The following is a 25952-nucleotide window of genomic DNA, read 5'->3' as shown; positions in this document are numbered from 1 at the left end:
CGATACAGGGCCTCATGAGCAAGACTGGCTCTTTATTCGACAGTGCATGGTCAGGATGAGAAGCAAAGCAGATTGGACAGTTTAGAGGTACATTTGCGACGTCTGATACTATATTTCCATCTATAGATGATATGAACACAGTACAATTGATTGATGATATGAACCCTGATGAACACAGTACAATTTATAAATGGGGGATTCCCTTCAGGAAAGGGATAAAGGAATAGTGGTGGAAAAAACACACAAATGCATCTGAAACAGTGTTGGACAACAATAATGAAGGCAAATTTTCGTTTGTTGATGGATATAAAGGGATTTATATTTTCCAATCAGACAAAGCAGTCTTTGTCTTTACAATCAAGACCATGCTCATATTTAGCACAAGAATGGATTGGCAAGCATCATTAGCCGAGAAGGCAGATGTACCGATGATGCAGTGCCCTCTGCTGGTTTTTGGCAGGAATTTGGAATTTGCCCAGGGTGCTAGTGATAGCTCCTCTACTCTTCCTGAAGGACACCATGTGATCTTTAACACTCACCACATCATGCGGGCACATGGGACACCCAGTTTAAGAACCATCTCATCAAAATAAGATCATCCTGACCATGATCTTCATGAACCACGTTAACCCTTCCCAACCCAAACCTATTACTTTCTTCCTTTCAGCGTTTCCTCCACCTCATTGATCATGTCATTTTACATTTTCATTGAAATTGATTTGCTCTCTCACAATCATCTGGTACCATCTACGATTCAGAGGTTGCCCCTTACGGAACGCAATTCAAATGTTTATCTAGCAGCTCGATCTTTAACTTCCTCATCTATTCCATTATCTTGTCTGTCCATTTTAATCCTTGCCTTCCTCCTCAACCATAAATATTCCAAATCAGTATTGTTTTGTATTGGTTGAAGTGATGCTCAACTTGGCCAAATATTACACATTGGATGCCTCTGCACTACAGTTACACCTGTGACCGAGTGAAGCTGTTAAAAGACCGCCATGGCGTCACTGCAGGATCAAAACAAAAAGTTTGGAGCAAGCAAGGGAAAGATTACTGTGATGATAGGAAGTTGTTTGTGTCACTGTCATGAGGAACAAGCAGCCACCACGCTATTTTGTAAGCCAAGCAGCCACCACCACGGAACAAGCAAGCTATTTTGTGAAGATGAATTCTCAAAACTCACCAGTTATCCGCTCATCACCAGATACATTTTTCAGTTGAGGCCCAGCGGACTCTTCCTCAACAGATCCATTTGACACTTTCAGCTCAGCATTCCTGCAGAAAAGAAAGATTTTGTGAAGCTGTCGTTAAATAAATGTCGCAAATAAGAAAATGTCAGAATAAATGTGCAGTCAGGCAGGTGAAAATTAGACTACATCGATTCTTTGTGTTTTTTACATTCAGACAGCACACAACACCATGACACTGTGCTCCCCGACCAACTATCTTCAAAGACAGTTGCCAAGGAAGCCAAGAAATGTCACGTGGTGAAGAGGGGGTGAAGAAGGTCACCCAAAAAATGTTTACACCACTTTTTCTTTCCTCTTCGTGTCCCAACCTCCTCACCTCCAAACTGTCTAGCCTGGTTTGAATCCCGACTCAGCAATACACTGTCGCGCGAATCCCGACTCAGCAATACACTGTCGCGCGAATCCCTCGGTTAATGCCACAGGATCGCGGATGATCGAACGGGCTTTAACTGTGGCGACGATCAATTCAGATTCGACTATAAAAGCGCGGGAGGAAGAAGGAAGAGGAAGAAGCGGCAAGCACTTACCTGTAGCGATCTGACGGCAGCTCCGATCCTGGAGGAAATGAACTCAAACGGAAATCCGGGGTAAAATGTACAAAAATAACAGGTTTATTCTGCGGAACCCGATACAAAGAAATGCGACGATAAAACCTAATTCTAAATTGGGACATCCCCACATAGACTTCAAATACGAGACAAAGGAAGAATGAATAAAAGAAATGTCTCGTCGTGTGCTGGTGAATGCGAGCTTATTTGTCTGGCAGTGTAGCGTCGTCAGGAATCGACGGCTCCAAGCGCACAAGCCCACCGCGGCTCCGATGTCGGCGGGAAGCAGGCCTCAATGCGCCCCTGTTCGCACGCCGTCAGGCTTCACCGAGCACCTCGCTCACTACGCTCCGCCTGCAAGCCTTGCTCGTAGCACCAAGCCTCGCTCTAAGCACACCAAGCACCAAGAGCACAGAGCACCAAGAAGAACCCAGGGAAGACGTCAACGACCACCAGGGAAGACGACGACCAAACACACCGAAGCACAAGCACCCGCGTAGAACCCAGAACAAAGAACGTAGAGCGGAGAGCGAAGAGCGATCTCCAAGAGTCCAGCGCAGAGAGACAAAAAGCCCGCGAGCGAGACGTTTTGTCACTCGCCCTGTGTCGTCAGTTCTGGCGCGTTACCAATCCGTGCCTCGTATCTTTTTGGTCTTTTGTGCCTTCCGACGTCACCGGCGCTCTTCCTCTAATCGGCAACCCCCTTCTAAGTCGTGTGTTCACGCCTTCCGCACTGATTGGCCGAAGGTTCGCGCCTTCTGCACCAACTATCGCGCCTTCCACCTCAACTAATCACACGTTCCCTGGGCGTGGCTCCAGCCTGCCACGATGCTCGCCGCCAGGCCAGCCGGAGGTGTGGCCGGCCGCGGCCCCATGCGGCGGTGCCCCGATCTGGCTTCCTGCCTGTTTTCTTCCAAAGTCATTGTGGTGGAGGGGAATTATTTAATGTGGTGCACTAATGGGCCTATCTAGTGTCTATGTGAGTGTGTTGCCATCAGGGACACTGGGTTGGCGACAGAGGGGACGACAAACGAGGGAATTTTATCCATAATCCCTGTACTACTTAGCACACCCCGCCCCCTCGTGGCGGGGCCACAGATACAACTTATACTGACATCCCAGCTAAACATATAACTTATTACAGGTAGATTCCCTACCTATCAGATCGACCTGGCTCTAGATATTCTTCTACACCCATGACATAACTCTCTCATCCTGGTAATTCACAGACAGGATAATTCATCAATGTGTGTGCCATCCTTTGGATGTACAGTCATGGCCAAAAATATTGGCACCATTGCCACTTTTTCAAAGAACTCACAATTTTCTCAAAAATAAGTTGAAATTGACAAAAGTATTTGGTCTCCACAATTCTTTATTTCACTGTTAATATTACAGAACCTCTGTTTTGATTCAGAACTTAATATTTATTTTTTAAATCAGAAAATAAAACTAAATGACTGACAAAATTATTGACACCCTCGACTTAATATTTGGAAGCACAGCCTTTGGACAAAATAACTGCAGTCAAGCGCTTCCTATAGCCATGAATGAGCTTCCCACACCTTTCTACTGGCCCACTATTCTCCTGTTCTCCCAGATTTGAAGGATGCCTTCTCCCAACTGCTGATTTCAGATCTCCCCACAGGTGTTCAATGGGATTTAGATCTGGACTCATTCCTGGCCATTTAAGAACAGTCCAGCGTTTTGTATTGAACCATTCCTGGGTGCTTTTTGAAATGTGTTTGGGGTCATTGTCCTACTGCAAGATCCATGACCTTCGACGGAGACCCAGCTTTCTGACACTGGGTTGAACATTGCGCTCCAAAATGCCTTGGTAATCTCCCGATTTATTGATGCCATGCACCCATTCAAGGCACCCAGTGCCAGAGGCAGCACATCAACCCCAAAACATCACTGAACCTCCTCCGTGTTTGACTGTAGGGAAGGTGTTATTCTCATTGAAGGCTTCATTTTGTTTTCTGTAAACACATAATTGATGTGCTTTACCAAAAAGCTCTAATTTGGTCTCATCTGTCCACAGAAGGATTTTGGCTTGTTCAGGGGTGTTTTGGCAAACTCCAGTCAGGCTTTCTTATGTCTCTCAGTGGTGGGTCCTCCTGGGTCTTGTTATGTGTTACCTTCCCAAACTGCGGTGATGGTGCCCCTCAGTCTCGAGAGGGAACGCAGCAGAAAGATTTGTTCAAACTGAGTCGCGTGTTTTCAACGAGCAATCAACGAGATAGCCTCTCGAGAGAATCTCAAAGCCACCTTTGTTTATGTGGATAATGTCACTGTATGTGGACGAACACAGAATGAGAACGACAATAACTGAAACGATTTATGGATGTAGCTCGCAAGTACAAACAGACTCTCAATGATGACAAATGCACTTTCTCAGCAAAAACTAGCAAACTTTTGGGATATACCGTTTCCGAAGGCTCGATTCGTCCTGACATGTGCTGTTTGCAAACTCTACTGGAAATGCCACCTCCTCGTGACTTAGCCATGCTGAGACGAAGCCCGGGGCTGTTCGCACATTATTCCAAATGGAAGGCGAAGTATTCCGAGAAAATTTGTCCTCTGGTTGAAAGCAAAAAATTCCCGTTGTCTTCAGCTGCCAAAGGGGCTTTTCACAATTTGATTAATGATATTGCTCAAGTGGTTGTGATGTCAATTGACAACAGTATGCCCTTCGTTGTTGAGACCGACACCTCCAAGTACGCAATTGCAGCTACTTTGAATCAGTCAGGCCGACCCGTGGCCTTCTTCTCCAGAACGTTATCACACAGTGAGGGGCGCCACTTGTCTGATGAGAAGGATGCTTACGCCATTGTGGAGGCCTTGCGTAAGTGGAAACGCTTTCTTCTTGGAAAACACTTTTGTTTGATCACAGACCAGCGATCTGTAGCTTTTATGTTTGAAGGTCAACATTCCCAGAATATAAAGAATGAGAAAATTGCGAGGTGGCGTATCGAGCTTGCGGAATTTGGCTACGACATTCTACATCGCCCTGGCAAGAATAATGTAGCTGCCGATACATTTTATTGTGCTTTCTGTGTGACCGTGGGATCTGAGGGGGATTGCGGGAGCTGCATGATTCGCTCTGTCACCCGGGAGTCACTCGTCTGGCTCATTTTGTTTGATGTCTAAATCTTCCCTACTCTGTTGAGGACGTAAAGCGAATCTGTAGTTCTTGTCCTATTTGTGCTTAACTGAAACCGCATCAAGGGGTTTTGATCAAAGCCACCCAACCGTGGGAGCATCTGAACATTGATTTTAAAGGTCCCCTCCCTACAGACACCTCTAATCGTTATATGCTCACCATCGAAGACGAGTACTCACGCTTTCCAGTTGCTTTTCCTTGCAGAGATCTCTCTTCAAATTCAGTGATTAAATGTCTCTCTGAGTTATTCGCGCTGTTTGCTTGCCCAGCATACATTCATTCGGATCGTGGAGCCGCTTTCATGTCTCGAGAGATAAAACAATTCCTTCACGGAAGAGGTATAGCCTCCAGTCGAACGACCAGCTATAATTCGCAAGGCAATGGTTCGGTAGAACCATTCAATGGGGTAATCTGGTGTGCTGTTTCAATGCAACTCAAATCACGTTACCTTTAGGTCGGCCTGTGCGAAACGGTGCTGCCTGACATGCTACATTCGATACAATCTTTATTGTTCACGGCCACTAATGTAACACCGCATGAACGCTTGTTTTCCTATCATTGTCGGAGTTCTAGTGGACACTCACTAATGACATGGTTGTCAGAACCAGGACATGTATTGCTACGTCGATCTATATGTCAAAGCAAATATGAGCCGCTCGTTGATGAAGTGAATCTTCTTGAAGCTAATGAGGAGTACGCTCATGTTCGCTTAGCCGATGGTCGCAAGACCACCGTGCCAATTCGTCACCTCGTGCCACGTAGGGAGGCTGTGGAGAGAATTTGGGACCCTGAGTCACAGGTAAAGTCACCCGAAGGGTTTTTGGAGAAGATTGCTGTACCGATCAAGGGTTTGTCAGAGATAGTGTCCGTGGCGCCCACTCTGAAAAATCTCCCGACAATCGAGGAGATGCCACAGGAGGAGACGGAACGTACTCCTGAGCCGGGGATTTGTCGAACACGTAGTGGTTGATCTTGCCGACCTCCGAATCGTTTGAATATGCGATCTGCCATAGATTTGTTGATATTCTGCTTTGTCGTCAAAACCATCCTGGTGCCGTTTTCGTTTCACATTTATCGGAAATCATTATTATTTAAATTGATTTTGATTTGCTGCTATTAGGAGCTTCATTTTTCCAGTGGGAAAGATTGTGCTGATTGTGAAGAAGAGGAATTGAAAGCGTCGACCTCTAGGGGCTTGTGAAGAAGAAGAGGAATTGAAAGTGTCGACCGCTAGGGGCTTGAGGCTATTTTAGATCTGGCCGTGCGAATGCTCGGGGAAGACTTGGCCTGCTTTGAGCCAAAGTCAGACAATGATTCATGCTGGTAAGATTGAGAAAGAGTACTCTGCGAGCTGGCTCGATTGTATTGCCTCGCTTAATATTCGTAATCTATAAGCTTTAATATACTCTTGTTGTATTTGCCTGTGTTTCTTCGATCCTGCTTGATTCAAGTTTTATAAAGCCTGATATTGACAAAAAGCTTCTCCATCATTCATTACAGCGTTTGTGGTTCAAACCTTCCCCATTGTTCTCTTTCTCATTCCCATTCCATCATTTTCCTTCAATCCCCATTCACAAACATTCCTTTTCCTTCAATCCTCATTAACAAACCTTCATTTTCCTTCAATCGTCTTCCCACACCTTCATTTTTCCTCTCTGCATTCGAAGCTCATTTCCAAACTCCAATTTACCGACAATGTACTTGAACTGACCGCCATTTTCAAGCACCCATTCTCAAATCCTTATTTCCCGACACCCGGATGCGAACCCCCCTTCTCAAATCACATCACCTCATCATTGTTTCCACCTCCTCACATCCTGGTTACACAAAAGGCACCACACACCGTGCTCCACAAACTGCCAAGCAGAACGGTCAATGATCTCATCCTGGTAAGACTGACATCTTACATGTCTTTCACACACGCACCACAGAACCTTGCATCTTTCAGCACAGACACCTCAGGGCTGGCCTGTTGTGGAGCATCAATGAACGACACAAGACCTCCAATATTTATTTTCAGAGCTAAGCACCACACTCCACAACTCGACAGCACACGTCTCGCTTGCACCAAGCATCCACATGCATCGACACCTCGTTGAGGCATAATGGGCCAAACCTGTTCACATGAGGGTGAGGAAGGGGTCCCCAAAACGCATTGACTTCTTCCTTTTTGTCCCCTTTTCTGTCTAATTTCCCCAGATGAACATGGTACCGAACTGTATTTTGTTTAAAGCAAATTGTACAAGGGGTTTCATTGAATGCTAGGGATAGGACTGTTTCTTATTTGACACTGCAGTCTCTTGTAAATACGTGCCTGTTTAATGCAAGATCTGTTGTTTCCAAACCTGCTAGATTGTCTCTTTCCTTCATTGTTTCGACGTACTGGACAATAAATAGAAGGGAAATTGTACCCCACTGATTCACTACGCTAGTCCAGCCGGCATCCCACCTACCGTTTCGCTCGGCCGTATGTAATAAATAGATAAAGGCGGGAGCCGAGAGCATAGTCCCTATCTGAGCTAACTAATGTCACCGGGAAAGTAAAGTGAAAGTTAGCCACAGGGATTATGCAACATTTTAATCACCTTAGATGGCGTCCGTGGTTGCTTTGGAACCCGTCCGGTCACAGAGTTGTTCACAACTGGTCGGCTGCAGGGTCTCAAGTCAGGAAGCAGTAACCACCAGGACGCAGAAGCAGAAGAGCGGCCATCCGTAACCAGGCAATGTACCCGTAACAGATTTTTGTGCATCCCCTGGTGATGTTTCTGGACCTCCTCCACAATGTTTTCATCGCCATACACTCAAACACTACTCCCACACCACCTCATTACCACTCCCACACCACCTCAACACCCAACACCTTCTCAGTGATAAGTACATGAACTGATTAATTTAACTAATGTGGTGTTCATTGAGAGCAAGCATTATGGGAGAAATGGCCTCCTCAGAGTTCCTTGTGTTGGTTGACAGTATTTTTTATTTATTTATTTTTTTGGGATACATAATCGAGGCTCGTGAAAGAGCTAACATTTATCACACAAACAAATCAAACAGACAAACAAACTTTATAAAAAGGGGAGCGGTAGACAAGATGGGCAGAGAAGGGGAAGCACAAAAACACATTTGAGAGAAGGGACATCGGGAATGTGTGGGAGTGAGAGGGCTTGGGGGAGGAGGCGTGGGAAGGGGAGGGGAGGTGGGAGAAGTATAAACACGCGGACACCATTAATGATATTATTCTGATATAATATTGCACAAATCAGTTGTTGCGTCCTTTGTTATGGAACAAATATTTGCAAAAAAGATTAATATTTTGATATGCCTGGTTGAAGTGCATCACATCCCTCTCCTCAGATCAGGTAGCTCGTGACGCTTGTCATTTGCACTTCTCGATAGACATTCTTACAACCTTAAACTTCATCTTCTTCTTCAGATACCTCTTCCTTATTTTGGAGTCTGGCTGTGGGAACAGTTGTGGCAGTGGGAACAGGTGTGGCACAAGGTTTTCACGAATCGGTTGACCAATAGTTTTGTTGACTGGCAGGAATTTGTCATTTATTCAGGGCACCGGCGATAATTTGTCAACTCTTTACAAGAGACGTGCCAACCCAGCTTAAACTAGAACGCCACTCAGTAGGGCGCATACTCCCGCCGTGGGTGGCCGCTGCCGAGCCGTATCTTCCAATGGTAAAAAATCCTTCAAAAAATTCCTGGATCCGCAATAATATCCTGAGCTTCACCAAAAACGAATAAATTCTTCCTTATCCCAAGGGCAATCATCCCACCAACTTTCATCCAAATCCGTTTAGAACTTTTCCAGATATCTTGTCACAAACACATGAACACACAAACACACGAACACACGAACACACGGACGACATGATCGAATGCATTACTCCCTGGGAGGAGTAACAACTCGGTGGAATCCCTCAGCCCCGATACCTCCAACCAATGGTACAGAAATTATTTAAGGAGCAAAATGTGATCGAGACACGACAGGGAGAGCTTGAATTTGCTGAGATAAATACCATTTATATTGCGAGTATGTTTCATGTCAGGACATTCCAAAGGGATATTTTCTCTTACTTACACGTCATGTGGAATGTCACCACAACACTTGTTCTTCTTATCATGTGTGGTAAACTTTTGCCTAGGTTGAAAAATATTGAAAAGTCAGTTTCTTGTACATTTGGCACGGCATATAGTTCCAAAAACAAGTTCAAAAATTCAAGAGGAAAACAAAATTATTTACTTCAGACGCTTCCAACAACTGATTTTCTTTGCCTTGGTTGATGAAGCCTCGTTCATCTTTGGTTCCCTGCAAAAGAACAGAACTCTTAATCCACAATTGAGTACAAATGGGCTAAACCGGATTTCATATACATTCTCCATTTCAACAAATGACAGAATAATATCCCCTCCAGTAAACATCACGTTAAATAAAACTATGTGGGAAAAGGTGCATAAAAGAAAACATAAAAAACCCAGGATTTGATCAAGACGGGCGGACGGACAAGTGAATGTGCAATCAATGCGTTTCAGATTTGGAAAAGACCCCGCAGAGTTACGTCCAACACAAAAAATAACCCTGGAGTTCAGATTGCAGTCCACAGTGATTGCTTCATCAGTTTACCCATCCTCGAAACAGGGGAAAGGGATATACGTTGCGATTGTGGTTCGAACATCCCCATTGTTCTCTTCCTCATTCCCAATCTTTCATTTTTCCTCTCCGTATTCGAACCTTATTTCCAAACCCTTATTTCCCAACACCCAGATTCGAACCCCCGTTGTCAAACACACCCTCTCAAATCACATCACCTCACCATTGTTTTCACCTCCTCAAATCCAGGGAACGCAAAAGCTTCTCACATCCTGGTAACTCTTTTTCCCTCCTCACATCCTGGTTACGCAAAAGGCGCCATGCACGGTGCTCCCCAAACTGCCAAGCAGAACAGGCAATGACCTCATTCCGGTAAGCCTGACATCTCACAGGTCTTTCGCACAGGCTCCCAGGGCCATCGGCAAGGGCGTGGAAGGGAGGATGACCACACCGGGGCTCGGATCTAATTGTAAGAGGGATAGCGCCAGGATCCACACTGTGGATCAAGCAGACGACAGCTCTCGTGAGATGTCTGAGTATGAACAGATGAAGGTCATGACATTAGATCCAGAGAGAGTGGACATGAAGCAAATTAACAGCCTGGAGGAGTCAAAATACCCAAGGCAGACTATGTGACAATGGAAGTAGGAGGAAGAGAGGTTCGCTTTCAGGTTGCCAGCAGTGCTTACATGCAATATTATTCCAAGGAAGTATGCCAGGAGGCTATGGAAGACTAACCAAATTTTATCCATGTACAATGGTACGACGGTAGTCCCACTGGGAAAATCCAACCTCAAGATAAACAAGTACAAAAAGTTTTAATTAAAACAAAAGCTGCGTCGATGTTACACAATGCCTAGATGCAGCTGTGCCTATAACGTCGATGTTATAGGCACAGGACATTCCTATTGATTCGATTACTTGATGTTATTTTTGTGCAAAGTGAAAATATATCTCGGCAATTTCCCGTGTGTGGCGACGAATTTTTAATATATCTCGGCATTTTCCCGTCTGTTATTTCAGGCGGTGTATGACTGAGCATGCCGCGATGTAAAAAAAAATATATCTCGGCAATTTCCCGTATGTGGCGACACGTGAACGAAGCTATGCTCCTCTCTCCACATTATTGTGACGACGTATAAAATAAATATTTCATCGTGACGATTGTCATCAAATGGACGAATTTTTAATATATCTCGGCATTTTCCCGTCTCTTATTTCGGGCGGTGTATGACTGAGCATGCTGCGATTAAAAAAAAATATGTCAATGGACTTGAAGTTACAGGCCTTTGAGAATTCATTTCGTTCTATAAAGGGCAACTTTCATCGGATTTTCTTCCTGTTTTTTTTCAACCGAGTCAAACTATGTTGGCGACTGTGAAAAATGAAACGATATATCGAATTTGATTTGAAAGAAAACTGTGTGAGAGGAAGACACCACGGGCCTACAAAACAGGCCTCAAAGCTGTGCGAGTTAATAAAATGGTGGATATTTGTTTATATGAAGGCTCTCCCAGAATGGGCGGAGCTATGGTTCCCAGAATGGGTGGAGCTTTGAGGTTTTGTCTTCTCTGCAAGAACAAGAAAAAGAAGAAGAAGAAGTGGTAACAACAACAGCAGAGTGCACTATGAGCAGCGTCTGCGACGCGGCTAAAAATCCAAAAAATGGAAGAAAATACAAAGTAGAATTTGTAGTAATACGAGGACTGCATACCAATTCTTGGCAGCAGGGCAGCACAGCAAATGGAGTTGACAACATTGCGCATAGAGAACCTGAGGAGCGTACATGCCAGAAAGGAAGAAAGTTTCCCTCTCAACAAGAGACAGCTGCTGGAGGAATTTGCAGATGTGTTTGAGGGGACTGGAAAGCTGGAAGCGAAATACCATCTAATGCTAGAGGAGAGTAAGAGGCCTGTAGTGCATCCACCAAGGCGTATTCCAATTGCGTTGAAAGGAAAGTTGAAAGCAGAATTAGGCAAGCTGAATGAGGCAGGGATAATAGCTCCTGTAGACTTGCCGACTCCCTGGGTATCCAGCCTTGTGTGTGTGGAGAAATCAAATGGGAAATCGAGAGTATGTCTGGATCCGACAGACCTTAATCAAGGACTGAAGAGATGTCACTATCCAATGACTACAATTCAGGACATACTGACAGAATTGAATGAGGCGAAGGTGTTCCGCGTATTTGATGCCAAGAATGGTTTCTGGCACATTGAACTGGATGAGGAGTGTTCATACTTGACCACGTTCAACACTCCATATGGTAGATATAGATGGCTGAGGATGCCATTTGGGCTCTCAACGGCCCTGGAAGAATTTCAGAGGAAACAAAACCAAGCACTCGAGGGTTTGCAGGGAGTGCGGTCAGTAGCAGATGACATCCTGGTATATGGGAAAGGAAAGACACAGGCAGAGGCAGAGGCAGAGCGAGACCATGACAGCAGTGAGAGTATTGATGAAGAGATGTATAGAGCGAGACCTGAAGCTGAACAAGGAAAAGGTGAAATTCAAACTCAAAGAAGTGACCTTCATTGGTCAAGTCGTCACTTCAGAGGGTCTGAAACCAAACCCAGAAAAGGTGAAAGCAGTTGTGCAAATGCCAAACCCAACTGATGTGCAAGGGGTACAGCGATTCATGGGTTTGTCAACTGTCTCAGCAAATTCCTTCCAGGCCTTAGTGACAAGTGTGAGCCCCGACGCAGACTGACACAGAAAGATGTCACCTGGTGGTGATCAGAAGTACATGAGAAAGTTATGCAGGAGACCAAGAGGCTGATTACTGCCAAATCAGTGCTCAAGTCCTGTGACTCATTGAAGGAGCTGACTGCAGGTGGATGCTACGGACACTGGACTTGGGGCTACACTGATCCAAGAAGGACATCGCATAGCATTTGCCAGCAGGGCTTTATCGGATGCAGAAACCAGGTATGCACAGATAGAGAAGGAGCTCCTTGCAGTTATGTTTGGTTTGGAAAAGTTTCATCTGCACACGTATGGGAGATAGGTGAAGTTGAAATCGGATCACAAACCGCTGGAGATCATTGCAACAAAGCCTCTCCACAGAGCACCAAAGAGGCTGCAGAGAATGCTTGTGAGGATGCAAGCATACAATGCTGAGATTCACTATCAGCCAGGCAAAGACATGCAAATGGCTGATACGCTTAGTAGAGCCTACACCTCAAGGACCCAATAGCCGACAAGGAAAACGAGTTTGAGATGGTAAACATGCCAAGACATGTCCCAATCTCTCAACCATTCATTAGGGAGATTGAAGATCATACCAGACAAGATGGTATCATTCAACAACTCAAACCAATGATACAGACAGGATGGAAAGAGACGCAACATGAGGTTGAGCCAGTCCTTAGACCATACTTCCATGCAAGAGATGAACTGAGCACTCAGGGTGACCTGATCTTCAAGGGAGGAGTTGTGATTCCCACATCAAAAAGGAAGGACATGGTGGAACCAGTTCACTCATCTCATCTGGGTGTGAACGGATGTGTAGGAAGAGCCAGAGAATGCATTTACTGGCCCAGAATGAATGCAGAAATTAAAGACTTTGTTCAAAAGTGCGAGACCTGCAGGTCTTTAGAGCGAGACCAGCCAAAGCAAACACTTCAACCCCATGACATTCCAGAGCGGCAATGGGCAAAAGTGGGAGCAGACCTCTTTCACTTGGAAGGGAAAATGTACTTGGTGGCAGCGGACTGCTTCTCAAGTTTCTGAGAGATTGACTTCTTACAAAACATCCTCTCATCAATCATCATTCGCAAACTTAAAGGACAATTTTGCGAGATGTGGAATCCCAGACATCCTGATCACAGATAATAGGCCACAGTTCACAGCCGAGAAATTTGTGAGGTTCTCAAAGAAATGGCAGTTTGATCACCATACATAGTCACCTCATTTCGCTTCGCTCAGATCAATGGAAAGACCGAGAATGCAGTGAAGATTGCAAAGTCACTGCTGAGGAAGGCAAAGGCAGCAAATTCAGATCCCTACTTGAGCATGCTTGCCTTCCACAACACACCAACAAAAGAAATGTGGAGCAGTCCTGTACAAAGGCTGATGAACAGACGAACCAGGACCTCACTTCCAATTTCTGAGAAGCTCCGAAAACAAGAGGTGCAGAAAGGCATGGGAGGTCAACTTAGATCAACTAAAAGCAGACAGGCATACTATTATAACAGAGGTGCCAAAGACCTACCGCCACTGAGAGTTGGAGACACAGTGAGGGTGAGGTCAACATCAGATAGACATCAGACATGCCAGAAAGCATGAGTAACTGGGCAATCCTCACAACCTCGATCATGTGAAGTGATGACCGAGGAGGGTGCGAGGTACAGGAGAAACAGAAGACATCTGAGAAAGACGGATGAAACGGCTTGTCAGACGGAAGCAGATGTTGGGATATCAGAAGTTTTGCCACAGGCCCGGGAGAATGAACACATGGCAGATCGACAGAAGGCCTCCAGAGAACAGCGGGTGACAACCAGATCGGGGAGAGAAGTTCATCAACCCAAGTACCTCATGGATTACGTTCAAGAGCAAAGAATACTGCGTCGTGGGTTGTGGTAAAGTGTAGTATATCATACTGTAGTAATGTGTAGTGTATCATTTTGTTGTATCCACTGATTAATCCAAAGGGAACAATTGGGGCAGAGGTATGTTGTTGTCGGGGTGGAGTAGTGAATACGAACTTATTATTTGGTAAATGCATATGGGTCTCAGTACAGTGAACATATTGGAACAAATTATGAAAGGAGGGATGTAACAGGGATAGCGCCAGGGGGCGCTAGAGAGTGAGTGCGGGTGTCGGGGCGGAGCGAGCTCAATGTTGTCGAGGAATGCGAACCGAGGAATAAAGGTTGCTCGTGTATGTGAACCCGAACAAGTTGTACATGAGTCTTCTATCCAGCAAGACGAGGAATGTTACACTAATAGGGGCCCAAAATTATTCCTTCAGTTATTTTTGTTTCATATGATTGTTTGTGACGATGAAACAACGTGTGCAGTTATATTTTGTGTCTCCCTCCAAGCCATTCAGGGCGATTCCCTGGCATACTATTGCCGTGGGCAGTAAACACCCTCCCTCGTGAAATAAACTAATGTGGGAACAACTTACATTATGATAATTGAGGTGATGCCATAATGACGGAAATTAACACAGGAATGTTGGCCAAATCCCAACCGGATAAAATGAGTTTGTAAACAAATCTGTTCACCTATACCATAAGAGAGCTGTGTGTGTAAATGTACGTTTGCGTGTGTGTGTGTGTGTGTGTGTGTGTGTGTGTGTGTGTGTGTGTGTGTGTGTGTGTGTGTGCGCGTGTGCAATATTAAATTTTCCTTATTGGGTGTAGAAAGGGAGTGTTTTTGGCACCTACAAAAAATAAAAATAACAACAAATTGATTTCTTCCAAAGACCAACAACAGGATTAGAACATCACCAGGTAACTCTGGATACTCCTGCTCCCACAGGAATAAATGAATAACACTCCAATTTCCCTTAACCATGGCATGTGTTTGGTCTGACAAAAATACAGAAACCTCCTTAGCTATAGGTTGATATGGGAAAAAAATTTGAAGGGGCCCGACACTTGGTATTGCCCCGGGGCCTATTCTGGCTCTCGGCGGCCCTGCACGCACCACATAACTTTGCATCTTTCAGTGCATACACCTTAGGGCTCACCTGTTGTGGAGCATCAATGAACACAAGACCTCCGACATTTATTTTCAGGGCTAAGCACCACACCTCACAACTCCACTACAGCACACCTCACTTGCACCAAGCATCCACCTGCAGTGACACCTCGTTGCGCCCTGCGGGGCCAAGCCTGTTTACATGAAGGTGAGCAAGGGGTCCCAAACACACACAGACTTCTTCCTTTATCTTCCCTTTTCTGTCTAATTTCCAGGGATGAACATGGTGCCGAACTGTATTTTGTTTAAAGATGGTTATACAAGGGGTTTCATTGAATGCTACGGATAGGACCGTTTATGCGACACTGCATTCTCTTGTAAATACGTGCCTGTTTAATACAAGAATTGTTGTTTCCAAACCTGCTCGATTGTCTTTCCTTCATTAGTTCTCCGCAGCTTACAATAAATGGAAGGATGGTTGTACCCCACTGATTCACTACGCTAGTCAAGCCGGCATCCCGGATTGTGCATCGGCCGCATGTAATGAATAGATAAAGGTGGGAGCCGGGAGCATAGTCCCTATCTGAGGTAACTAATTAGTCACCGGGAAAGTAAAGTCCTGTTAGCCACAGGGACTCTGCCAGATATTAAATCACCTTAGATGGCATCCGTGGTTGCTTAGGAACCCGTCAGGTCAGAGTTGTCCACGACTGGTCCGCTTCAGGGTCTTACGGCAGGAAGCAGTAACCACCAGGAAGCAGAAGAGAGGCCACCCGTAACCAGGCAATGTACCCGTAACAGATTTTTGTTCATCCCCTGGTGATGTTTCTGCACCTCCTCCACAATGTTCTCATCACCATACACTCAAACAAGACTTCCACACCACCTCATTACCAGTCCCACACCTCAAGACCACCTCAACACCCAACACCTTCTCAGTGATAAGTACATAAAAAAACCACCTTTAGAGGCCATTTTTCCCCACAAGCGGGGGTTGGCCTTTTTCGGGAACTGTGGTTGTTGTTGTTTTTCGGTCCCCTTTTTGAAGCAATGTTTTACGGTCGGATGCCCTTCCTGACGCCAACCCTTTTTGCCGCCTTTAACGACAAGCAGGTACTTATCATGTACTTATCAGTGATAAGTACATGAACTGATCAATTTAACTAATGTGGTGTTCCTTGAGAGCAGGCATTATGGGAGAAATGGCCTCCTCAAAGTTCCTTGTGTTGGTTGACAGTATTGTTGGTATTATGCTGATACAATATTGCACAAATCAGTGGGATATTTTCACAATCACAAGGGATATTTTCTCTTACTTACACGTCACGTGCAACGTCACCACAACACTTGTTCTTCTTATCATGTGTGGTAAACTTTTGCCTAGGTTGAGAAAGATTGAAAAGTCAGTTTCTTGTACATTTGGCCTGGTAGATATATCCAAAAACAAGTTTAAAAAGTCAAGAGGAGGAAAAGAAAATTATTTACTTCAGACGCTTCCAACAACTGATTTTCTTTGCCTTGGTTGATGAAGCCTCGTTCATCTGTGGTTCCCTGCAAAAGAATAGAACTCTTAATTCACAATCGAGTACAAATGGGCTAAACCGGATTTCTATACATTCTCCATTTCAACAAATGACAGAATAATATCCCCTCCAGTAAACATCACGTTAAATAAAATAATGTGGGAAAAGGTGCATAAAAGAAAACATTAAAAAACCCAGGATTTGATCAAGACGGGCGGACGGACGGGCAAGTGAATGTGCAATCGATGCGTTTCAGATTTGGAAAAGACCCCGCAGAGTTACGTCCAACACATAAAATAACCCTGGAGTTCAGATATTTCCACAGTGATTACTTCGTAAGGTTACCCATCCTCGTACCAGGGGAAAGGGAGATAGGTTGTGATTGTGGTTGGAACCTTCCCCATTGTTCTCTTCCTCATTCCCAATCTTTCATTTTTCCTCTCCATATTCGAAGGTCACTTCCAAACTCGAATTTACCGACACCTGTACTTGAACTGACCGCCATTTTCAAGCACCGATTCTCAAACCCTTATTTCCCAACATCCGGTTTGGAATGCCCGTTCTCAAACACACCCTCTCAAATCACATCACCTCACCATTGTTTCCACTCCTCAAATCCTGGTCACGCAAAAGGCAAAGGCACACACCATGCTCCCCAAACTTCCAAGCAGAACAGTCAATTATCTCATCCCAGTAAGACTGACATCTTACATGTCTTTCGCACACGCACCACATAACCTTGCATCTTTCAGCACGCACACCTAATCATCACATTTGATTGGTCGACATTATTACACCTCAAGGGTAATATTTTGTCCAAGTACTGCTAATGCTAAACTAGAGCTTTTTTGAAAATGGAGGGTCAAAAAGGCCATTTGTGTTCTGCAGTGTTCAAATATTTAATCGATTTAAAATAAAAGTTTTGAAGAGAAACTATTTTTTTTCGGAACTTTACTGTCATTGATATTTTACACCACCTTATTTAACACGTTTAATTCGTTATTTGTGCCTGGTGTTTGTGTTTTTTTATGACGTCACTAAAACAAGAAGTTTAATGTTTGGAATGATTTTCAATTTCATTCTCCTGTCAGACAGGCAGACAGACTAAACCAATTACCTTACTCCTGTGTGCGCTCGGGAGGACATTCCGTACCAATTTCAGAGCCAAACTACTGTTTGTTCTCACGAGTCAACCCCGTAGTTCTCATCCTTTTTTAAATGCTGAATGAAAAGTGAGGAAACATTTGGGTACATTTGGGTAATTCGTCGGACCCCGAACATGCGGGTCCGACGAATTACCCAAATGTACTCAAATGTAAGTGAGTTTACCCAAATGAAAGCACAATGTACCCAAATGTAAGACGTACTACGTAAAGGAAGGTTATTTTACGCGGTAAAACGTTACGGTGCGCTTCTTGACGTCCAAGAAAACCAATGCGAACAGAATTTTACAAATTTTACCGGCCCGATCGGTGGCAGCCATTTTAGGTCAGGGGGACATAACTCGGTATACATCTGCAGGATTAATGAATCCGTGCTGAAGCGACCAAGGTGGCGGTAAGTCTACCCACATAGGTTGATCCTAGACATTAGTGAAGTATAAATATTTGATGAAAGTTACACCCAACTTTCTTATTATTTGTATCGGAATGATGTGGAATATTTACCCAAAATGAAAATCAAAAAAAATGACGATTTACGCAAATGAACGGCAACGAGCAAAGATTTACCCAAATGAAGATCATCTCACACGGAACAAGTCACACAACGTGAAGTAAATATAAATATTTTACCCTAACCCTAACAACCCTAACTAACAACCCTAACTAACCCTAACCCTACCAGACCCTACCAGACCCTACCCTACCCTACCAGACCCTACCCTACCCAACCCTACCCTACCCAACCCTAACCCTTCCTTTACGTAGCACGACTTACATTTGAGTACATTTGGGTAATTCGTCGGACCCGCATGTTCCATTCTAAATTAAAGTCTATGGTCCGACGCAGCCGGGGTTTGATCCACACACCCAGTGGACGCTCTCACCAAAACACCAAGTTCGCTTTTCCCCCATTGGGATTACGGGGGTTCTGATGAGGGATTGAAAAATCGGATTCTTCGATGGATTGCAAGGTTGGGAAACAGTTTTGTGGTTTGTGGCGCGTTCGCTTAAAGCACGTTTCGTACCGAAAATACCACACAACTCCCAATGACTCTTTTTACCGAATTACGGTTCCTCATCCTGAAGCACCTCGCAGAAATAATCATTCATAAATAATTAACGACACGAACGAGGTGACGACGTGCTTTTACAGATGAGGTGATTCCATACATTGATGATTAGCACACAATAGTCAATACTCGACATTAAAAGATCAAATTCACTGAATGTTGCGAAAACCCGTCTGGTACCTCCGTTGCGATTTCTTCTTTAAAATTCGCATGTTGGGAGATAAAAAAACGCTTCCAAAGAAAATTTCAGTTTAAAAAATCCGAGAGGCGCCGAAAACACGCCCTGCTTCACAAGAAATCCGCGTGGAAATGCTTTCCTTGTCACCACAGGATACAATTGTGACGTCGCCTTCCTCGTCCTTAAATAATTATCGGATCCGACGTGACGTCACTTCCTGGCATTGGCCTTGAATCCGACCGAGTGATACTCAGGGTGGGTGAAAACAAAACTCTCCGCTGTATTGATTGCGTCAGCGTTGCAGTTGGTTCACCTCGGTTTTTAGCTTCTGTTTCGTGTGTTTTGATCGCTTGGTGATCGCTTCCGGTGAAAGTACCCGGATGTTCGGATCCAAGAATTACGAGTTTAACCGCGATCAGATTGGTGGATTCTAAGTCTTCAACGTTATTTTATTTATTAATTTTGAAAAATCGTTATACTGTATATTTATTTTGGGGAACAGTTTGTGGTGTTGTGCACGGAAGGTACGCTAGAGGGGGCGTGGTCAATAGGATGTGGAAGTGGGGGGTACGTTGGAGGGGGCGTGGCCAAAAGGAGGAGGAGTTCCGCCGTTCCGGCCTCCGGGAGTCGGGACCCGGGTAGAGGACGGAGCATGGAGAGGATAGGAACAGGACGTGGGGCCGATGTTGGATTGAATAAAATTGTTGGACCTTCCTGAAATCTTAATTCTTGGAGTACTTTACGACACAACAAATTGGAGACGAGAATGGGATTGAACTTGCATCCACCGACATCCTTTCTGCAAAACCCGGGTGAGCCCTCGATGCCTTTTACGGCCTGGACTCGTGTCTTTGAAAACTACGTGCTGGCGATACAGGAGACTACACTGGCTGATGCGATGCTAGAAAGCGCGCACTTTTGATACATTGCTTGGGCACCGAAGGTCAGAGACTCTTCCATACACTAACAGTGGCTGATAAAAGCTATGAGATGCACTTGAGGACTTGAGGAATTTTTTTTGGTCCCAAAAGCAATTGTTTTTATGTTTTGCTATGCATTATGTTTTGCACTCTGTCAAAGCGTCTTTGGGCTTCCTGAAAAGCGCTATATAAAATAAATGCATTATTATTATTATTATTATTATTAAGAGTTAATGTCGTGGCAGAACGATATAAATTTCGGCAACGTGGTCAGGAAAATGGCGAATCTACGGCACAATACATCGCCTCATTAAGGGAGATGGTCGTCACATGCGAGTTTGGAGAGCGGGCAGACGAAATGATCCGGGACCAGCTGGTCGAGAAAACAAACTCACCTCACATTAGAGAGCGGTTACTGCTAGAAACGGGACTGACATTACAGAAAGCTATAACCATCGCCAGATAGACTGAGTCGGCAATGGCGGAGGCCAAGGGGCTGCTAGCGCCATACAGGCCAAACATACACCCTGTGCAGACACAGGATTCGCAGAGCAGCAAAATACCCTTTAGACTCGCTGGGAGAGGTATTTCAGATCAGCGATCCAAACTGGCTCAAGAGAAGACGTGTTATACTATAGATGCGATTCTGGAAACCACACAGCTGCCCAGCAAAGGACTGCCGTTCTGGTGCAGTGCTGGCAGTGGCAGAGAGGTTTTACCTGTAGTACACCTTGGTGGGTACGGAAAGCGGAACGTTGTCTTTTAAGATCTCACCGGAAGCTCTGAAAATGAGTTTCTCATTGTGTGCCAGTGCCACTACCTGGTCGAAATTACCTACCTGTTACCTGCATGTTAATTCGGGATGTGTCAATGTTCAGTGAGATTAATGTAGTGTGACAGGGTGCTGCAAATCGTGGTGGAGGCATCTTACCTTTGAGCTGTCTATCTATATGCATCGATGTTGGATTTCCCATATTCCTATAAACTGTCGGGTTGGTGCTTCACAAGGACATTAAGCCGGGTGTCCCGTCTGCTGGCATGAGTTTTGTGGACGTTAAAGGAGAACGGACATGAGTATAGACATCAAATGCTTAAGATTAATTAATTGTAGCAACAAAAAAGATTAAGTTTGGCGCAAAAATTGTTGCTCCAGCATGCGTGAATCGTGAGATATCCGAGTTTTAAAATGCCAATAGCAGACGATTTCTCTCGCGCCGGCCAGCATCTCGCGATAATCTGCCCTCCACGATGTGACGTCATCGGAGGAAGCTGATGTGACTGCGCAATAGTAAACAATGGCAGACACCGACTCCGATCGTTGCGTAAGTCTGGATATCAGCGATATTTCTGACCAATCTGATGCGGAAAATGAAGAGAAAGTTAATAATCTTGGGGAATCACACTCGATTCTCCCATACAGATTCGAACCATACCGTCCAGAGGGTGAAGAAGAGAAATCGTAGGACACAGACACAATGGCGATCGATTTTGATCTCGGGCGCCTCCAAAATACTGAATGGTATTCATTTTTATGTCTCTTTTAATTGAAAAAGTTTCTTTTTCTGGTCAATGGAATACATAACTAATTTTTTAATTAATGTTCGGTGCCGTGAGGCAAGAAATGGATAGAAACACAGAAACGAAATACGACTTTATTGACTTAGTGCAGCACTGCAGGTGTATCAGTTGCAGTGTTCATGTACAAGCTTTAGTAACAGGTGCAGTTGTGGTAATTGTGAGGCCATGCCACAGGTGAATGAGTGCAAGTGCTGCAGGGAGATACCTAAAGTTAGAGAGGAAATAGAAAACGCTGGAGTACTTTCATGCATTATCAACCACCCTGGTTTTGCACCATGCTGTTTTGACACATATGTGCTGCAAACAGCTAACTACGCCTACATTGACCATCATGGAAAGCACGGGCCATCACAAAGAAACCAACATGAGTAAGTTCTACACATCATCCCCAAACTATATTTAACCCTCTGGGCCCTAGGGCTGATGCAATAAGCTGTGCTGTGCGCCAATTGATCGGCCCTTCAGGCCCCCGAGGGTTAAAATGTAAATTCAAACACTTTTTTCTTTTTCTTTTTTTTTTGTATACAGAGTCGAGGCTCGTGAAAGAGCTAACATTTATCATACAAACAAATCAGACAAACAAGCAAACAAACTATATAAAAAGGGGAGCGGTCGACAAGATGGGGAGAGAAGGGGAGGAAGCACACAAACACAACATTTGAGAGCAGGGACATCGGGAGATGTGTGGGAGGGAGAGGGCCTGGGGGGAGGCAGGATAGGGACAAAACGTAAGGCCACCAAGGACTTCCAGGAAAGAAGTCAAAGGTCACCTAAAAAAGTGGATTTGGGGTGAAATTAGCGGGGGTAGAAAAGATCAAGGTTTTGGATTGGGGAAGATAAGAGATGGTGGTGAACAGCCGTTTTAAAGACCTGGAGGGAGGAGTGGGATTGAAGAGAGTGAGGGAGTTTGTTCCAGAGGCGGGAGAAAAGAGGAATGAAGGAGTGAAGGTGAGCAGAGAGTCTTGATTTTGGCAGTTTAACCATAAGAGGGTTGCAGGCTGATCTTGTGCGACCTGTAGGAATATTTGGGGGACAGAGCCCAGAGAGAGCTGGGGGAGCAAGGCCGGAGAGGAGTCGGTAGAAGACGGAAAGACCACCAACCTGCCTGCGGTGAGTAAGTGAAAGGCCCTCAGAGATAGCGTCATCGCGGGAGATTCCAATGATTCTGAACGCTTTGGTTTCAACAGCATGAAGACGAGCTAGGTGTGAGGCAGGAGCACCAGCCCAGAGGGGAGAGCAGTACTCCATTGAGCTGCAGATGAAAGCCTTGTATGTGGTGAGGAGCTCAGGTGTGCCAAGGAAGGACTTCGCACGACGGAGGATGCCCAGTCGGCGACTGGCTTTGGAGGCCAGCTTGGAAATTTGGTTTTCCCAGGAAAGATCATGGCAGATAGTGAGACCCAAAAGCTTGAGTGACAGAACTTCTTGGAGAGGATTATTCAGAAAGTAGATGGGAGGGTTGTCCAGTCGGTCTTTTCGGAGAGACATCGTAAGAGTGTGAGATTTGTCAGGATTGAAAGACATGTTCCACTTGTTTGCCCAGTCTGTGATTTTGTCCAGGTCTGCAGAGAGTGAGGAGTCTGCAGACTGCCGATCTGAGGGATGAGGAATGGAGTGGCAGAGAGTGGAGTCATCAGCAAAGAGATAGAGAGGATTTTCAAGAGAGTCAGAGAGATCATTGATGAAGACCAGAAAAAGCACAGGGCCCAGAACACTGCCGTGGGGAACTCCAGCCTGAACAGGAAGAGGAGATGAGAGAAAACCATTCAGGGCCACACGTTGACTACGACTATAGAGGAAGTCCGCCAGCCATGCGTGGAGATTTCCATGGATACCAAAGGAGGAAAGTTTGGTGAGCAGAGCGGGGTGCCAGACCGTATCGAAGGCACGTGATATGTCGAGGGAGACAGCTCTAATTTCCTGTTTGGCATTGAGGACCTCCATCCATTGTTGAGACAGCAGAAGCAGCATGTCCAGAGTAGAGTGACCTGGTCTGAAACCAAATTGATGATCAGAGATCAAGCCATTGGAGAAGAGGAAAGAATTCATATCCGAAGCAATGATGGATTCCATGACTTTGCTGATAATTGGGAGAAGGCTGATTGGTCTGTAGTTGCTAGGATCTGTTTTTGCACCTTTTTTGTGCAAAGCGGTGATGTCGGCTGATTTCCAAGCAGATGGCAGTTGACCTTGAGCAAAAGAGAGGGTGAAGAGAACAGAGAGAGGGAGTGAAAGAGCAGAAGAACAGGATTTTAGGACCCATGGGCTGATGCCGTCAGGTCCAGTTGCAGAATCAGAGTCTAGGGTTGACAGAAACTTTTCCACCTTGTCAGGAGGAAAGGACACGGAGTCCAGGAGCAGCTGGGTACGACTGGGTATGGTGGGTACAGAGAGGGATGGGTTTGGGACACAAGATTTAGAGGCAAACACAGAGTTGAGGCATTCAGCTTTTTCACGTGCGGAGTCAGCTGTGTAGCCATTTGAGGAAAGGGAGGGGATGGAGGGGGAACAAACACCAGAAACAGATTTGACCAGACGCCACCAGGATTTGGAAGAGGGAGACAGATAAGAGAGTTCGGTCTTGAGAACGGAGAGATATTGTTTCCTGGCTCTCCTGAGGGTGGACACACACTTGTTTCGGACTTTGTGAAAGGAAATGAGATTTCCTTCCGTTGGATTTGCTTTCCAGGAGACGAAGGCAAGTTGTTTCTGGGCAACAGCCTCACCACAGGATTCCGTGTACCATGGACGGGAGGAAGGGTATGACAACTGAAGACGAGATGGGATAAATCTGTGCATGAGAGAGAGCAATTTACTTTGGAAGAATTCCCAGGATGAGTTGATGTCAGAGGTGGTAGAGATGGGAGACCAGTCCAGATGATTGATGGCTGCTTGAAGACCGTGCCAGTTGGCCTGAGTGAAATGCCAGACTCGTCGACGCTGAGGAGGCTCTCTGAGAATGGTCAGAGAGATGTCCACTTTAACAAGCACATGATCAGATGAGCCAATTGGAGCAGAAGACGAGCAGCAGACATTTTCAGGGAAGTTAGTCATAACCAAGTCCAGAAGAGAAGATGCTCCGTTGACTGAGATCCGGGTTGGGAAATTGACAGATTGTGTCAGTCCCAGTGAGTCGCAGAAGTCCTTTGCTGAGGAGCCATGGCTGGTGAGAGAGGTACCCACACCCAGCCAACTGGCATGGTGACAATTGAAATCACCACATATGAGAAAGAGAGAGTTGGGATGAGTAGATAGAAGTTGATCCATATTATCAGACAGCGAGATGTAGATGGAGTCATCACTGTTTGGTGGACGGTACAACACACATATGAACAAGAGGTGGGAGCGAAGGGGAAGTCGTAGCCAGAGGTATTCTTGGGGGTGAGGTGGAGAGAGTGCAGTGCAGGGCGAATGAGGAAGAGAGTTTTTGATAAAGATAGCAACCCCACCTCCAGGACGAGGCTCAGGTCTATCGTACCGGAGGAGGGAGTAACCCGGGAGAGATACTAAGGAATCAGAGACATCATGAAGGAGGAAAGTTTCTGTAAAGCAGATCACGTCTGGTTTGACAGAAGCAACCTGTATGGAGAGATCAGTTAAGTTTGAACGAAGGCCCCGGATGTTTGAGGTCCATACCGTTAAAGAGGAAGGGGGGGGGGGCATCGGATACAGAACAGGTGGGAGGAGGGGTAGGGTAAGATGTGGAAGACGTAGGGAGAGCTGCTGTAGGTGTGTCAGAGATTTCAGAATAGCTCGGAGAAAGGGAAGGATGGGGCGGACAAAAGGTTTGATGGTGATTGGGTGAGGCACAATGAGGTGTTATTTGAGGAGGGGGAAGAGCGAGGTAGAAGGTTGGGGGAGATGGAGGTGAGAGTTGGAAGGGGGAAGAAGCGGGGAGGACGCTTTGAGGAGGGGGAGTGAGAGAGGGGAAATTGAGAAGAAATGAGGGTGGGGAGAGTTGAACGGGAGGGGCGAGGGGGGAGTTTAGGAGGGAAGGGACAAGGGGAGGGATTTGAAAGGGATGGGATATGGGGGAGATTTGGAGGGGAGGGGTGAGGGGGGAGTCTTGGAGGGGAGGGCGAGGGGGAGTCTTGGAGGGGAGGGGTGTGGGAGTACTTAGTGCATTTATACATTTATTTATACATTTATACATTACTATGTACATTTATGCATTTTTAAGTGCTACCGACATGATTTTAGATCACTTAAATAATTCTTGTTAACAGCAGATCATGATAAAAAATGTATCTTTTCATTAAAAGTCTGGCGGTATAGAAAGCTAAAAGGCAATTAGGGATGAAAAAGAA

The 25952-nt window shown here is 45.4% G+C and overlaps 2 protein-coding genes across 4 annotated transcripts in view; one reads left to right on the top strand and one right to left on the bottom strand.

Annotated features, from left to right (window-relative positions):
* Nucleotides 1-25952, top strand: part of LOC137415170 (28S rRNA (cytosine(4447)-C(5))-methyltransferase-like) — a 98793-nt gene that overhangs the window by 67149 nt on the left and 5692 nt on the right. The window lies entirely within an intron of this gene.
* Nucleotides 6-19486, bottom strand: LOC144889015 (uncharacterized). Its single transcript, XM_078768829.1, has 7 exons — nt 19150-19486; nt 16699-16764; nt 16534-16593; nt 9220-9285; nt 9058-9117; nt 1187-1278; nt 6-1010 (listed from the first exon to the last, which is right to left on the bottom strand). Exons 1-7 carry the CDS (start codon nt 19179-19181, stop codon nt 964-966), a joined length of 423 nt encoding a protein of 140 aa, XP_078624955.1. The 5' UTR covers nt 19182-19486; the 3' UTR covers nt 6-963.

This window comes from Myxine glutinosa, unplaced genomic scaffold, assembly GCF_964187855.1.
Source record: "Myxine glutinosa unplaced genomic scaffold, kmMyxGlut1.1 SCAFFOLD_574, whole genome shotgun sequence".
Classification (NCBI taxonomy): domain Eukaryota; kingdom Metazoa; phylum Chordata; class Myxini; order Myxiniformes; family Myxinidae; genus Myxine; species Myxine glutinosa.
This window is presented reverse-complemented; position numbering and strand designations above follow the sequence as displayed.

Bases quoted from the DNA above. Each gene is read 5' to 3' on its own strand.
- LOC144889015 (XM_078768829.1), bottom strand. From the start codon at position 19,181: ATGCGAATTTTAAAGAAGAAATCGCAACGGAG. The intron at 16,765-19,149 runs GTACCAGACGGG...ATTCTTTTGCAG, and splicing joins AAGAAGAAATCGCAACGGAG to GGAACCACAGATGAACGAGG. The intron at 16,594-16,698 runs GTAAATAATTTT...TTCTCAACCTAG, and splicing joins AGTTGTTGGAAGCGTCTGAA to GCAAAAGTTTACCACACATG.